Here is a 16,028-nt window from a genome sequence, read left to right on the forward strand (position 1 = left end):
TTTCACAGTCTTTCCAAAGGTAACGATTGTGCTCCAAAGCTCGTTTAGTATTCATCCAGCGGGAGCGTTTGGAAAGGCGTGTTTAAGCCCTTTTTTTATTTGTGGCTTGCACCTGGATGAATCTGAAAATAAGGACCATATCAAAAGAATGTATTGTTCATTTATCCAAATATCATTTAGTTGTATCTGCCGTGAAATTCTTTGCGTTACTGAAACATAAGGGCATGTTCGATGTATTGAGGAGGGGGCAAACCCCCTCATATTAGTAGTAATTGCGCAGCTCTTTCAAGCCAAAATGCAGTTATGGAGGGGACGTAGGGTTGGAAAGAACGCAAAATAAGTGATTTTTATGAAGTATGACAAATTTGATTTGTTTTTTGGGATGTAATCTCTGCCTCTGTCACTCGTTTATGTTCCTGCTTGATATTCAGCTCTGAGCTTCATAAAACTAAAATAAAGTAAAAATTGATTTTTTCACTTTTTGCGTCACGTCACTCATTACGTCATATTTGGTTATTAGTACACAATCGGTGTTAGATCTTACATCACGTTACTTAATACTTCATATATGGTTATGATTGCTTAAAAAATCAACTATCTTCGAAAGCATGAAAAGATATCTAAAATGCAGTTTTTTTGTAAAAAATTATTCTATTCTAAAATTTTTTTTTTTTTTGATTAAAAAAGGCATTAGAACTTTTAATTTCTGTTCAAGTAAGCCCTCTCGCAAAATTCTAGGACCTCTGGGTCGATACGATCACCTCTGGGAAAAAGAAAAGAAAAGGCAAATAAACACGCATCTGTGATCTTTCTTCTGGCAAAAAATACAAAATTCCACATTTTTGCAGATAGGACCTTGAAACCTCTACAGTAAGGTTTTCTGATACGCTAAATCTAATGGCGTGATTTTCATTAAGATTAAATGACTTTTAGGGGGTGTTTTTCCCTATTTTTGAAAATAGGGCAAATTTTCTCAGGCTCTTAACTTTTGATGGTTATGAGTGAACTTGATGAAACTTATGTTTTTAAAATCAGCATAAAAATTGGATTTTTTTTATGTATCTATAGATATTAAAATTCCGTTTTTAGAGTTTCGGTTACTATTGAGACGAGTCGCTTTTACTATACAGTTCGTTACCACGAACTGTTTGTTTGAAGAAACGGCCAGGAAAATTTGAAAATATAGGCCTAAAAGTATATGCATAATTCTCCTTTTGGTAATGTTTTTCTTGTTTGCTATAGTAACTTCGACTTTCTTTCTTTCATCGTTTGAATCCAACCAGTCTTTAAATTGTTTCCTTGTTTGAGAAAAAAAACTTTTTTGGAGTTTCGATCTATCGTGAGGATAAAATTTTTTAATGATTGCAACAAGGACAAAGTAAATAATCATGAGCAAATAAGGATACTTATTAGCAACAAGCTTATGGTCATAGGTTCAAAACAAAAAGGTAAACAAAATATCATAAAACTTTGACCTGCGATAAAAAAACGGAAAACAGTCAGGAATCAATCAGTACGTGAATATAAGAACGTAAACACAGCCTAACTTAAATACCCCTTAAACGATTTGAAGTTTGCGTGGTGATTGAATCCAAAATTCACCCATATTCTTTAATATCTAGCTGCTATTTAAGAACTGCTTTCAGTTAATTACAAAATCGGTCTTCTATTCCTGTTATAAGCAGAAAAATGGTTCTGTCTGAGCCCAAATGATTCAAGGACACTGGACGCTCAAACAAAACAAAATAAAAACCTCGTCGTTCTGCCCCCTATACTTCAGACAAAAATAGAGGCAATCTTCTTAAACTTATTTATCCTCAATATTTATTTATATATTTTGTTGGTAAAAATTAGTTTTTAAAGAGCAATATTGCTTTCAGTCATCACTAACCAAATCACCTCCAAAATACCTGTCGCTGCTCCCAAGAAATCCTGGCTTTTGCATTGACACAAAGTGATGCTAAAAATGGAATTCAACTTAATATGTAAATTTTTGTAGGATAGCATTAATCTTCTGAATAATTAATTCTAAGCTATCAATTTTCTTATCATTTTCACTAAAGTATTAACATTTTTTTAATAAATTGAATTTACCATGATGCAAGGCTGATAGTTTTTTTTTCATAAGAGTGCTTCTCTATAAGACATTCTTTTCTATGTTTGACTCCATGCAGCATGCCCCTTTTTTGGCGCTAAGTAGTCTTTCCAGGAGTTCTTTTTTTCCCTTTTTTTGCCGCGAATCTGAGAATCTCCTTGTAGAAATCTGAGAGATAAAACTTCTTTAATGAAAAGAGCAGATTGAAATTAGGATATTGTATTGTTAGGAGCAAATTTTCCTAAAAGAAAACCATAAAAGGCCTTCCATCTAATTCGCTGGTTTTTCAGTCCGATTATGGTTTTTTAGACCCTTAAAATTGATTTCTATGCATTAACTTATCTAGTTCAAACCGGTCTAAAGCTAAAAGTCCCCGAAATTGTTCATCTTATCACTTACAATTTCGAATTTAGCAGCCCTCATAACTTCATGCAAAGGGGGGAGGGCCTGTGCCTCTTGTCATGAGATAGATATGACATCCTCCTTCAGGACAAATTTTTATGGCCAAATAATTTCCGTGTTTTCACTCACAACCCGCGAGAATAATTCCTCTGATCTTCTCACAAAATGTTCTATCCCCGTCGTTGGTTTGTCCTGTGCACAGCTGCTATAAAAATTCATATGAAGTTTGATATCCTAGACTAGTTCCTATAAGATTAGGTGTTGTGATAGATGTCACTAGTATACCCACCTGCGTTGGTTCATTATGTCAGGGCCGTAGAACCAGTTATTGTCAATAAGTTTTCAGTTGAAATGTTTACAAAACCCATTTTAGCGAAAGAGTAGGTGTCATATTGTTGTTTATTTTTGCTCATATCAATATGTTTCATCATCCAGTTTTTTTTTTATGTAATTTTCTTTCTGTTTTGAAATACTGACATTTTCAAAGCATGTATTTATTTCTGTTTTCCTACTAATTTAGATGTGAATGCCCTAGGAATGCAGAACTTAGCAACCCTGTCAGCAATATCTAACGCACAACATTTTGGAGGCATCAATGCAGGTAAACTATATTACATTTTGCATGCGTTTGTGAATTATCTGTAACGTCTGTTTTATTGTGTAGTTTGAAAACCTTATTTTGTTTTTTATTGTAATTTGTGATTCAGCTTGATGAGAATTTGACTCAAGTGAAAAATTACTTGGGGAACTACAATAATAATCAGCAATATTGACTTAAAATACCTCGGGTATATCTTGCTGAAAAGAGTAGGCTGTTTGACATAGTTTTAAGTATTAATATATTAAAGCTGGTTAACATAATACATTATCAGAAAAAATGTTGACCTTGATATGACCTTGATGTTGCAGATTTTTAAGATGTTGTAACAACTTTAGAAACAGAAATAGGAACCTACAATATACTATTAGATTGTTGTTTCTTTCTGCCTATTACACTAGCAGTGATGTGGCTTTTTATTTCATTTACGCATTAAAGGCTACATTCAATTAACAATTATTATCTTCAGCCAATGAAAGAAAGGTTTTAAACCAGGCTATGACAGGATTTGTTTCAAATAAAGAGTCAAGATCTTAATTTTTCATCTTAGGGAGAATTGCCCCGAAAAATCTGGGCGTTGTTGCACTAATTACTTGAAAATCACTTTAAACTTAACTTTGCATAATTTTATAAATACACAAATTCTGCTACCCACTCATTTAATCTTATTCAATTCGCTTTTTTTGAGCGGATATTGTGACACTGAATTGCTGTAGACTCATACATACATTAATTTGTTCAATTAAGAATTTGTGTTTCCAATTTGATGAAACGCGGATAAAGTATTGAAAAATGTATTAAAAACGTTTACCTTTGAACAGAAAAATTTGTCTCACACGCTCTTTTATTTTAGTTAAACGAAAATGTACAAACAAAAAGAAAAATAGGGGTTAGTTCCTTGCGCTTTTTCATGAAATCGAAATGAACATTTTATCTACAAGTTGTGTCAGTCTTTCCTAAACGTCATCATAATGGGCACAATTTATTAGTAAGCAATAATTTGTCACGGTTAGGGATCGCTGTGTCCTTACACGTGGTCCCCCCTCCGCCATCTTTTCTTATAATCTTCATAGCCCTCATGTCTCACAACCCTGTATCGTGAAAATTTTTCGTCCCGTTTAATATTCGGATTTTCCAACCCCTTTACTCTTATTAGGCCTTGTTGGATATTTTATATAATTAGTTCAGTCATGCGCAAGATATGTCAAAACCCAGTAAGTCATTTGCTAACATTGTTTTGCTCAGTGGATTTCAACCACATCTTTCAATATACTCTTAATTGATGCTAACATTTTTGTTTTCCAATTTTGCTTTGATCTGCTATTCGATACAGAAATAACAGCCTTTAAGTAATGCCTGCTTGGTAGAAATCTATTTAAGACGATTACGAAGAATAGTCGAAAATAATGATTGCAGTTTGGACGTAAAATCTGATCCTCTTTTCGAATGCTCATTGATTTTTCAACCCATTTATGTGCTGCATTTTAGTAACTAAATTGTAGTTGTGTTCTGTTTGAGAATTGGAGTAGCCAAAGAATACTTTAAATTTATTGCTAAGGTTTTTTATCAGAAGAACATTGATAACATCCATGTTTTAAAGACAAAGACTCATTTAAACTTTTGCTAGACCATTGTTTGTGGGTATAACTGTGTTTGCACTTGCGATTGATAATCTTACTCGTGCCTTTGTTGGTTTGATAGGGCTTAGTGGGATGGGCCGTCACACTGCAGCTGTTGCTACCCCGCTTGCCACCCCCTTCGTATCTTTTCCCCCAAATGCTGTTGGATACGACGCAATTACAGCTGCCTATGCGGGACTGCAGCAGTATCCAGGTAATATTTTTATGATATTCTGTTTAGATGTGTTCCTGACGTCGAAAGATTACTAATGTATATTACTAGTGACTGCATGTTGCCACTCAAGTGGCTCTGCAGATGTTTTTACACGTCCTACCTAAGCTTATTTTGCAAGCCTTATATACGCGAACCGATGTGTGATTGATCGACCAAAAACGGCCATCCAGAAACAAAAGATTTTAAATACGTCAGATTACAATCATCTGGTTTTTAGGGTGTGCGTATAACTGAACCGTCGTTTAACTGAGTCCCTAGCAACTGAACACTCCTGCAACTTAACCCCATGCAACTGAACCCTATTTAACTGAACACTAGTGCAACTCAACCCACATTTGACTGAACCCCTGTGCAACTGAACCCCCGTGCAGCTGAACCCCCGAGCAGCCGAACACTCGTGCAACCTCGTGCAACTGAACCCTCTCGCAACTCAACCCCATTTAACTGAACCCTCGTTCAACTCAACCCCCGTAGTCAGTTGTTCAATATTCTACAAATATGAGGCAATATCATGGGTTAAAACACAAGTTAGAATATTTACATGTTCTATCTTGTTGTAACTGTTTGTTTTTTAAAGTCATGAAATAAATGCCAGTTAAGATCATTCATAAAAAAGCTATGTTTTGTTGCCACAAAATAAAAAATAAAATCGGACGTTACAACCATTAAAGCCAGTTTCTTTCTTCTTTTTTTATGCCTGTTAATGGGGATTCCCTTGGCTCTGTCCTTGTCTACATGCTCTAAAATTTTAAAGCGGATGAGTGAAAACAAAGATTTTTTCGCAACAGAAATCGATGCAATTTTTGAAAAATTTAAAAAACCAAAAATTGATTTTCTTCACGAGTTGGTTGTTTTCGTCAGTCCCTTAGGTTCAGTCTACTCAGACTGAAGGTTAATTGTGAATTGGAGAAAACCAACTTTTGGTCCTTTTTGGGGTGTCAAGAACCAATGCAGCCGAAATTAATTCACACTTTTTTAGTTAATACATCACGTGTGCTTTGTTTAAATTAATCAAAAATAACTTTCCAAAAAAAATGTTTTCCAAAGAAAAGTAAAGAGCCATATTAAACTTAAGACCAGTGTGAATAAACTCCTTTAATAATTCTCACTCAAACTGACCAGAAATTTCTACTAAAGGATAGATTAAACCCAAAACAAACAGAAATTAAAATGATAGAAAACATGGGGTTTGAGTGGTGTTTGGGGAAAACAGAAAACATGAGGCTATGGGGGTTTTGTCATTCCTGGAAGAATGGCTATTTTACTTTTTGACCATTTTGAACCAGATGGCTATACCACAAATTTTATAAGTTGTCTTTGGGGAGATTGTAGCTAAAAAAGGCAGCAGAGTGGGACTGGTTTGTCATCTGACCATTTTCAACATTCCTCTTAACATGCCCTGAAAGTTTAAATTTAATACCCTCATCTGTTCTCGAGATATTGCAGATGTACCTTATTGAAAAACTGGATATGCATACTATCTTTTGATTTAGTTCAAGATACCCTTCAACATTCCCCGAACGGTGTGACGCCTAAATATCATTTGCCGTTTCCTTAGATATTGCTGACACTCCTTTTTCACAACCAGAAAGGAAAAAGTGTGTTTTGGTTGTTTTGGCATCCTTCTTGACATTTCCTTAAAGTCTGACCTTAATACTCTAAGATTTCTTGGATATCCAGGATCAAACATGCTCTCTTTTCTTAATAAAAAACCTTATATCTTCACAATAAGCAAATTGCATAACTTACAGCCCTTGCACTGGGGGATGGGGGGGGGTTGTCAACCATATAAAACGCTAGTTTCCCGGTATTCTACAAATATGAAGTAATATAGTGGGTTGAAATACAAGTTAGATTCTTTACATGTTCTATCTTGTTGTAGCTGTTTGTTAAAGTCACGATATAAATGCCTGTCAAGATAATTCATAAATATAAGCTCCGTTTCGTTGGCACAAAAACAAGGAAAAGAAAATCGGATTTCACAAATCATTATAGCCATATTTATTTGTAGGACGAAGGTTGAGTTAAATGGGGACGAATTGCGCGTAGGTTGAGTTTCACGTGTGTCCAGCCGAACTGGGGTTCAGTTTTAGGACAGTTCAGTTACACGAGGGTTCAGTTGCACGGAGTTCAGTTAAATGAGGTTGAGTTGCACAGGGGTTCAGTTACACGGAAGCTTAGTTGCATGCGGGGTCAGGTACAAGGAGGTTCAGTTGCAAAGGGGTTTAAGTTACATGGCGGTTCAGTTGCAAAAATGGTCAGATGCACGAGGGTTTAATTACAGGGTTTCAGTTGCAAAGGAACCGGTTTTTAGAGACAATTTGAAGTTGGAGTAGGACTATCCATTGATTAACTGCAATCAAGGAGTATCAATGATCTTTAATCTGAACCGTATTGGGACGTAACTATTTGTCGGACTAATCCATATTGATCCAGCCTTTAGGGATGTAATCGTTGACGTTAGGAACACACCGTTGTTCTGCCATTTAGTTGCTCTTTCTTACTTCTCTGTCACATTTATATCTCTCGTTTTTTGAAAAAAGAAATTTAAACTTGTAGTTTTCATGACTGTTGCCCAAACTAACATCAAAGAGCTTAGTAACTTTTCAAAATGTTTAGTAATTGTTCAGCTTGTATATCTTCAAGTCACAAGTGTATTTAAGATAACCATGATTTTTATTGTTGAGTTAAATTAAAAATGTGGTAATTCTCTTTATTTTCTCTGGCTCTTTTTTTTTTTTTTTTCTCTCTCCTTCTCTCTCTATCTGCCTGTATATCTTCGTTCTAAAAAATTCTAATGTCAGTACTGCAATAACATATTATTGTTTACCTTCTTAAGCAGTGCATATTGTTTTCATGTCTGTACCTTTAAAAATCTCTTTATTCTTCCCTTTTTAACCGGAGACTATTTAAAAGAAGTTATTTAAGCTGAGAGGTTGACAGGAAGACAGGAATACAGGAAAAGAGTAATTTTAAGCCCTTGATTAATTATTTCACCGACCGAGTCTGGATATGGTATAGAATGGAAAGAAAGAAAGGTGAGCGCGGCAATAGGTTATCCGATATAAAATCTCCTTCTGCTCCAAAGCGACGGTCTCAGATCATGAGATTTGGAGGTTCAACCTTCAATCACGTATCAAAGAATTGGTGCCTTTTTCAATTTGATTCTCTTCATTTTAAGTTTCATGGGGGAGTATAAGCAAAACGAGAAGGAATTAATGGAATTTTTTTCCGAATAAAATGGGTGAATTTGTAAGCTAAAGGCTTCTCGATGGTAAATATATGGCAATATTTATTTTCCTTGCATGAGATTGATTGTAATGTACAATGTTCACCTATAGTTTTGTTATGCATGTCTCAGCTCTTCCGTTCGATCTGTTTTCTGCTCACGGCCACCTGGGGGGCCAATTAAGATTCTTGGCTAAACTTTAAAATTTGAATACAACCTCCTCCTATAGTTTTAAATTATTTACGATAGGACCATTCTGTTCTTAATATCACACAGTGCCTCCATCTAATATTGTAGTATCAACTTCTCCTGTCTTTTCTTGTTCTTTTCTTATTATCTAAACAAGAATCATTTTAATTATGTTTTTCCAAACGTCAGGTTCCTCTAAGACTACAATATCTCCTCCTTTTTGCAGCTTATCCTGCCGCGTTCACGACTTATGCCCAGCCCACAAGCCCTGGGTCGCCAACCCCCTCTGTGAGTGGGAGCTCTAGCAGCAAGCAGATCGAAGGGCCAGAGGGGGCAAATCTTTTTATTTATCACTTACCTCAAGAATTTAGTGATAACGATCTCTGTCAAGCTTTTTTGCCGTTCGGAAATATACTGTCCGCTAAAGTATTTGTAGACAAACAAACAAGCTTGTCCAAGTGTTTTGGTAAGTTGTTGTGTAATTTTTCTTTGCGTCTTATATAGTGAAGTCATATTAATATTAGAAAATAATAGCTATCATATCATCTTAAAAATATTTTTGTCGATGCTAAAATTTGGTATCAGGACAAAAAAAAAAGTGTTTGGTAAGTTATTGTGTAATATTTCTTTGCTCTTTTTCTTAGCATGTCATTGCGTCATATCATAGTATAGTAATTTATATATTAGAAAATAATAGCTATCGTATCATCTTTTTCTCTATGTTAAACGATGGTATTGAAAAAGTTTTATTAAAATAACATCTATAAAAAAAACAGAGGTGGAGTTCCCTTTTCTGTCTTTTCTTTCTGTTTTTTTTTTTATGATTGACTATACTTTTTTTGTAGAACATTTGAATTTACGATTTTTCCTTTTCTTTTAATTAAAGAAAAAAATAAGAAATGAATTGAACTTAAGAAAGGAAATCAATTTTTTTCACCCACTATTTTAAGGTTGCATCAATAACGTCTAAGTCAAAGCCAAATTATTTTAATAGCCTATCTTTCAACAATTTAGCGTGTTTTTAATATCAGAAATTCATTATGTGAAGTTATTATATTCCAATTTAATTTAAATTGGAAAAGTGTTAAGAAACGCGTCAAGAAGTACTGTTAAAATTTAACCAATTAAATTACTTTTGGATCGTTTTAAAAAAGGAAAAGAGAAAGCATAGTTTGTTGAGGGGCTAGAACAAAGACGTTATTTCAGTTTTCTTTGGGGCTGAGGACAGTATATTGCTCTTATAGTACCAATACAGAAAATCACTGTACTTATGTATTAGCCAGAAAACACGCTAGAATTGGATCGCGAAAAACTAGTCAAGCAACGTCAAACAGTTCGTGGTAACAAACTGTAAGTAACAAGCGACCCGGCTCAATAGTAACCGAAACTCTAAAAAACGGAGTTTTGATACCAATAGATACATCAAAAGAATCAGATTTTGGGGGTTACGGGGAAGGATCTTTCCATTGAGGATGTTTCCTTGGGGAAGGGACATTTAAATGAAGGGGGTGCCGGATTTCCCAGCATTATTTAAAAAACGATCAGAAATTAAGTTAAAAAACACAGGTTTTCCAACTGAAAGTAAGGAGCAACATTAAAATTTAAAATGAACAGAAATTATTACGTATATGAGGGCGTTCGCCCCCTAGTCAACACCTCTTAGTACTTTCAAAAGAGCTATCTATTCTAATTAACCGGCCTTTGTGATTCAGGGTTTGTGATTCGAACAAAATTTGAACTTTAGCGTAAACAGTGGGGTATTGACTAGGGGGGCTAACTCCCTAATATACGTAATAAAAACATACGAATATAGAAGTTCGTTACGTAAGTTAATTCTTAAATTACGTCCGAACAAAACTTCGAGTAAGCCATTTAGCCAAAAAAAACGTAAAATACAAATTAATATGCAAATTTCGTTTTAATTATTCATGTACGGTGAGCCAAAATAAAAGCTGCACTAATTCAAAAACGTTTAGAAAATAAATAAAAAAACAACTTTTTTTTAACTGAAAGTAAGGAGCGACATTAAAACTTAAAACGAACAGAAATTATTCCGTATATGGAAGGGGCTGTTCCCTTCTCAACGCCTCGCTCTTTGCGCTAAAGTTTGACTCTGTCTCACAACTGTCTTTTTTAAAACAATAAAAAACTTTAGCGTAAAGAGCGAGGCGTTGAGGAGGGGACCGCCCCTTTCATATACGGAATAATTTCTGTTTGTTTTAAGTTTTAATGTCGCTCCTTACTTTCAGGTAAAAAAAAAACTAGTTTTTTTTATTTAATCAAACAGTTCGTGGTAACGAACTGTAAGTAAGGAGCGACCCGGCTCAATGGTAACCGAAACTGTAGAAAACGGAATTTTGATACCTATATATACATCAAAAGAATCAGATTTTAATGCTGATTTCAAATATAAAAGTTTCATCAGTCCTACCTATCAAAAGTTACGCGCCTGAGAAAATTTGGCTGATTTTAGGAAAAAGGGGAAAAGACCCCCGAAAGCTATAGAACCCTAATGAAAATCACACCATCATATTCAGCGTATCAGAGAACCCTACTGCGGAGGTTTCAAGCTCCTTTCTGCAAAAATGTGAAATTTTGCATTTTTTGCCAGAAGAAAGATCACGGATGCGTGTTATTTGTTTGTTTGTTTTTTTTCCCCAGGAGCGATCGTTTCGACCCGGTGGTTCTAGAATATCGTGAGAGGGCTCATTCAAACAGAAATTAAAAGTTCTAGTTCTCTTTTTAAGTGACAAAAAAAAAATGGAGGGCAACTAGGCCCCCTCCCATGCTTATTTTTTTCCCAAAATCCCCCGATCAAAATTTTGAGATAGCCATTTTGTTCAGCATGTCAAAAATATAATAACTATGTCTTTTAGGATGACTTAATCCCCCAAAGTCCCCAGGAGGAGGGCTGAAAATTATGCACTTTTCCTAATCCTACCATATCTTTGTGTGTTGTGGGAAGTATGCATAGGTGATATGAGGGGAATGTGTGGGGTAGTGGGGGGGGAGGATTTTGCGAAGTGCGTTAGAGGATCATATGATGGAGGAAGTTTTAATGGGATACGAGACAATGATCTGAACGAGGTGCCGTATTTCCCAGCATTATTTTAAAAAGATCAGAAATTATATATTAAAAAAAACAAGTTTTTTAACTGAAAGTAAGGAGCAACATCAAAAATTAAAACGACAGAAAACATTACGTATATGATTGGGTTCATCCCCTAGTCAATACCTCGCTCTTTAAGCCAAAGATTATTTAGTACTTTCATAAGAGATATTTATTATACTAAACGGCACTTGTGATTAAGGGGTCGTTTTTAAAGAATTGGAACAAAATTCGAACTATAGCCTAAAGAGCAAGGTTTTGACTAGGGGGCGAACCCTCTAATATACGTATTAAAAATATATGAATATAGAGGTTCGCTACGTAAGTTAATTCGTAAGTTACATATATTTATTACTAATAAAAACGTTCGTAAATAAAATTAAACAGGTTTCGAGAAAGCCATTTAACCAAATAAAAGTAAAATTAATTTTCAATTTTTTTTTAATTATTCATGTACGGTGAGCCAAAATCAAAACCTGCATTAATTCAAAAACGTTCAAAAATTAAATAAAAAAAACAAGTTTTTTTTAACTGAAAGTAAGGAAAGACGTTAAAACTTAAAAAGAGCAGAAATTATTCCGTATATGAAAGGGGCTGTCCCCTCCTCAACGCCTCGCTCTTTACGCTAAAGTTTGACTTTCTCACAACTCTATTTTTTTAAACAATGAAAAACTTTAAACTTGTTTTTTTTATTTAATCTTCAATAAGACAATTCTTTTGTCTCGCTAGGCAAACAGGGGTTTCTCACTCGGTGAACAATATTTAAACTTTTGTTTTTTGGGTTGGAGGGGCAAAAAAAGGTACCTAGGTTAGGCTAGGTTACGTATTTAATATATGCTATGCTTTACCCCCACCCTCCTTATTTGCAAATATGTAGCCCAAATTTGTTTCTAAACTATTATATTTTTATCCTATTTTGTTTTATTTCATTAGTATTAACCAAACTTCACTTCTCGCGTGTTTTCTGACTAATACATAATACCAAAATCACTTTATTTAGAACGTTCATGTTTTAAAAATAAGTGTGAAATAATAAGGTTGCAAAAACGAAAGACAAAAAAAAAACACAGAATTTGAAAATTTTCTGCCTAGCAGTGCCCTTTTTTCACCATAGAAAGAACTTATATGACTATCAATCTACTAAAAGAATTCAATGTTGGGTCTTATATTTTTCGGATACGTTAGGGAATAATAATACCATTAATTTTTACAAAAGCATATATATATATTAACCATTATAAGTAGTAAACGATTATCATGGAAGCATAAAATTATTGCATAAAATTGAGTTTAACATGATGAGATTTTAAATTAAATTTGACGAGATTCCTTCAGTTAACTCAACTATTGTATGGAAAATGCGAATAAAAGGGCGAGTTAGCAATAGATCTGTCGCCTTGTTGATATAACTAGGAAATTTTGTATTATGTTTATAATTGATAAGAATAAACGTTACCAACCTCGCAACTTTACTCTCAACAGCCAAAGTTTTTAAGTTTATTTTTGCCTGCTTACAAAGATTAAAAAGGTAAGCAAAAAGAAAATGAAAAAACGTAAAGAAAAAAAAACAACAACTTCAAAACACTGCAAAATTCAAAACCAATCCTAACAGTACTTGTAAACAATGGTAATTAGCAGAAAATGATACAAATTATTTTCATTTATATTAGGCACATCTCACGACGTAATTCACGACATCTAGAAGGTCGAGAACAAAATATCATTACTAGATAAACGGAAACTTAACAAAAACTTCAAATCACGACAAAACTGCGAACGAACCGTCAACTGTCCAGTTTTTGATAGCGAATCCAATAGTGGTGGAATATACAGTGCGTGGGGCAGAGTCAGGCAACAATACAATTTAGCGAGCTGTAGCTGTATTTTACTGCTGCAAGATCGGCATTGCTGACGCGGAAACCTCTATTGGTGTATTCTCCAACGAGTCCTACGTTGGAGTACAACGCTTACTACACTTACCATTGCCGCGAGAGAAGAGTAAGGGGTTATATTTTGCGTCCTTTATGTTCCATCCTGTGTTATTTGTCCCACTTTACATTCCATGGCACCTTTCCAGTGCATGTACCTATGGATCTGGTTTGGTGGGTATTATCTATTTCATGACACCTTTCCAGTGCATGTACCTATGGATCTGGTTTGGTGCGTATAATCTGGTTTGGTGGGTATAGTCTGGTTTGATGGGTATAGTCTGGTTTGATGGGTATAGTCAGGTTTGGTTTTTTAGGGATTCCCTGCCTGTTCCTAAACATTGCAAAAAGGATCCCCGCCTGTTCCTAAGCAGTATGAATGGGGGATTCCCCGCACAAATTTGTTTCAACTCCAAGTTTTTTTTTTCAACCAGACTGGTTTTTTTTTTTTAGTTTTTCAAAGAGAGTGAGTATTTGACATTTTTGCAAAAATGGATAAGGAATTCGCAAATTGGACTCTATGAACGATATTAATTAATGTTTTGAATAATAGGAGTGTGAATGATTCTAATTAGTGATTGGATTGTATGACGGTAGAGAAAAAAAAGGATTAAACTGATTAACAGTTAAGGTAACCCCGAAGGGGTTGTTAACTCAGGTAATTTGTTGCTAGACCTAGCTTTACCTCTCCGATGTGGTCTGTATAATACACAAGTAACGTTTGAAAAGTATTGTCAATTTAAAATAGGATCTAACGTTCCCTTCGTTCCCCCATTTCTGAGGGGCAGGGGAGGGGAGGGTAGGAGTGGGGGACGGGGAGTCAATTTTGGAGGTAACACATTCTAAATGAGAAATCGTAAAATACCCGAGACAATGAACAAGTCCCAATATGGCAAGTATTTAGTTAATTTAATGCTTGGAAGAGAAATTAAGTTTTGAGGGGGTGTAAAAATGGTACTTATTTAATATCCCGGTAAACATACGACTAGAAATGCTTCAGGAGAAATAGACTATTGCTTCTTTCTGAACTAATCAATATTCCTTGACAAATATTTTTTTTATTTTTACTGTATTGCTATTATTCAAAACATTGCATTGTCTATGCCACATCAAACTAGCGAATAATTATCGTGGCTTTATAGGTGTTCAATTTTTTTTTCAGTGTAATTAATAACATAAAAAAATGATGAAATTTAGATTTGGCTAAGCTCTATTTTGACTACTTTATATGAAGTGAGGGGGTGGGGCAAGTATACAGTTAAAATAAAGCTAGGAAGGGGGGAATTAAGTTTTGAGGGGGTCTAAAAATGCTACTTATTTAATACCCCGGTAAACATTTGACTTGAAATGCTTCAGGAGAAATAGACTATTGCTTCTTTCTGAACTGTCTGGGGAGTGGGTGGGGGCAAGTATTTAGTGAAAATAATGCTAAAAAGGGGAAATTAAGTTTTGAGGGGGTGTAAAAATGGTACTTATTTAATATCCCGGTAAACATACGACTAGAAATGCTTCAGGAGAAATAGACTATTGCTTCTTTCTGAACTAATCAATATTCCTTGACAAATATTTTTTTTATTTTTACTGTATTGCTATTATTCAAAACATTGCATTGTTTATGCCACATCAAACTAGCGAATATTTATCGTGACTTTTTAGGTGTTAAATTTTTTTTTCAGTTTAATTAATAACATAAAAGAATTATGATATTTAGATTTGGCTAAGCTCTCTTTTGACTAATTTTTAGGAAGTGAGGGGGGTGGTGGCAAGTATTCAGTTAAAATAAAGCAAGGAAGGGGGAAATTAAGTTTTGAGGGGGGGGTAAAAATGCTACTTATTTAATACCCCGGTAAACATTTGACTTGAAATGCTTCAGGAGAAATAGACTATTGCTTCTTTCTGAACTGTCTGGGGAGTGCGTGGGGGCAAGTATTTAGTGAAAATAATACTAAAAAGGGGGAAATTAAGTTTTGAGGGGGCTGTAAAAATGGTACTTATTTAATATCCCGGTAAACATACGACTAGAAATGCTTCAGGAGAAATAGACTATTGCTTCTTTCTGAACTAATCAATATTCCTTGACAAATATTTTTTTTATTTTTACTGTATTGCTATTATTCAAAACATTGCATTGTCTATGCCACATGAAACTAGCGAATAATTATCGTGGCTTTTTAGGTCTTCAATTTTTTTTTTCAGTGTAATTAATAACATATAAAAATTATGACATTTAGATTTGGCTAAGCTCTATTTTGACTACTTTATATGAAGTGAGGGGGGTGGGGGCAAGTATTCAGTTAAAATAACGCTAGGCCGGGCGAAATTAAGTTTTGAGGTAGGTGTAAAAATGATACTTATTTAATACAAAGTTAAACTTTTGAATTGAAATGATTCTGGAGAAATAGACTATTGCTTCTTTCTTAACTGTCTGGGGAGTGGGTGGGGGCAAGTATTTAGTTAAAATAATGCTAAAAAGGGGGAAATTAAGTTTTGAGGGGGGTGTAAAAATGGTACTTATTTAATATCACGGTAAACATACGACTAGAAATGCTTGAGGAGAAATAGACTATTGCTTCGTTCTTAACTAATCGCAATTCCTTGACAAATATTTTTTTATTTTTACTTTA

The 16,028-nt window shown here is 34.5% G+C and overlaps 1 protein-coding gene across 10 annotated transcripts in view; it reads left to right on the forward strand.

Moving 5' to 3' along the window:
- Positions 1-16,028, forward strand: part of LOC148955263 (CUGBP Elav-like family member 1) — a 291,118-nt gene that overhangs the window by 253,392 nt on the left and 21,698 nt on the right. For 8 of the 10 annotated variants that reach the window (XR_016142940.1, XR_016142941.1, XR_016142939.1 and 5 more), the window contains 3 exons: positions 3,018-3,098; positions 4,797-4,928; positions 8,594-8,833. Coding sequence is in view for 7 of the 10 variants with exons in the window: in XM_089101246.1 (XP_088957372.1) it covers positions 3,018-3,098; positions 4,797-4,928; positions 8,594-8,833 (453 nt within the window). In the remaining 3 variants the exon portion in view is untranslated. The remainder of the gene's footprint in view (positions 1-3,017; positions 3,099-4,796; positions 4,929-8,593; positions 8,834-16,028) is intronic. The other 2 variants (XM_089101270.1, XM_089101261.1) reach the window with 2 other exon arrangements.

This window comes from Artemia sp. Qi Xiang Cuo, chromosome 2, assembly GCF_049724085.1.
Source record: "Artemia sp. Qi Xiang Cuo chromosome 2, ASM4972408v1, whole genome shotgun sequence".
NCBI lineage: Eukaryota > Metazoa > Arthropoda > Branchiopoda > Anostraca > Artemiidae > Artemia > Artemia sp. Qi Xiang Cuo.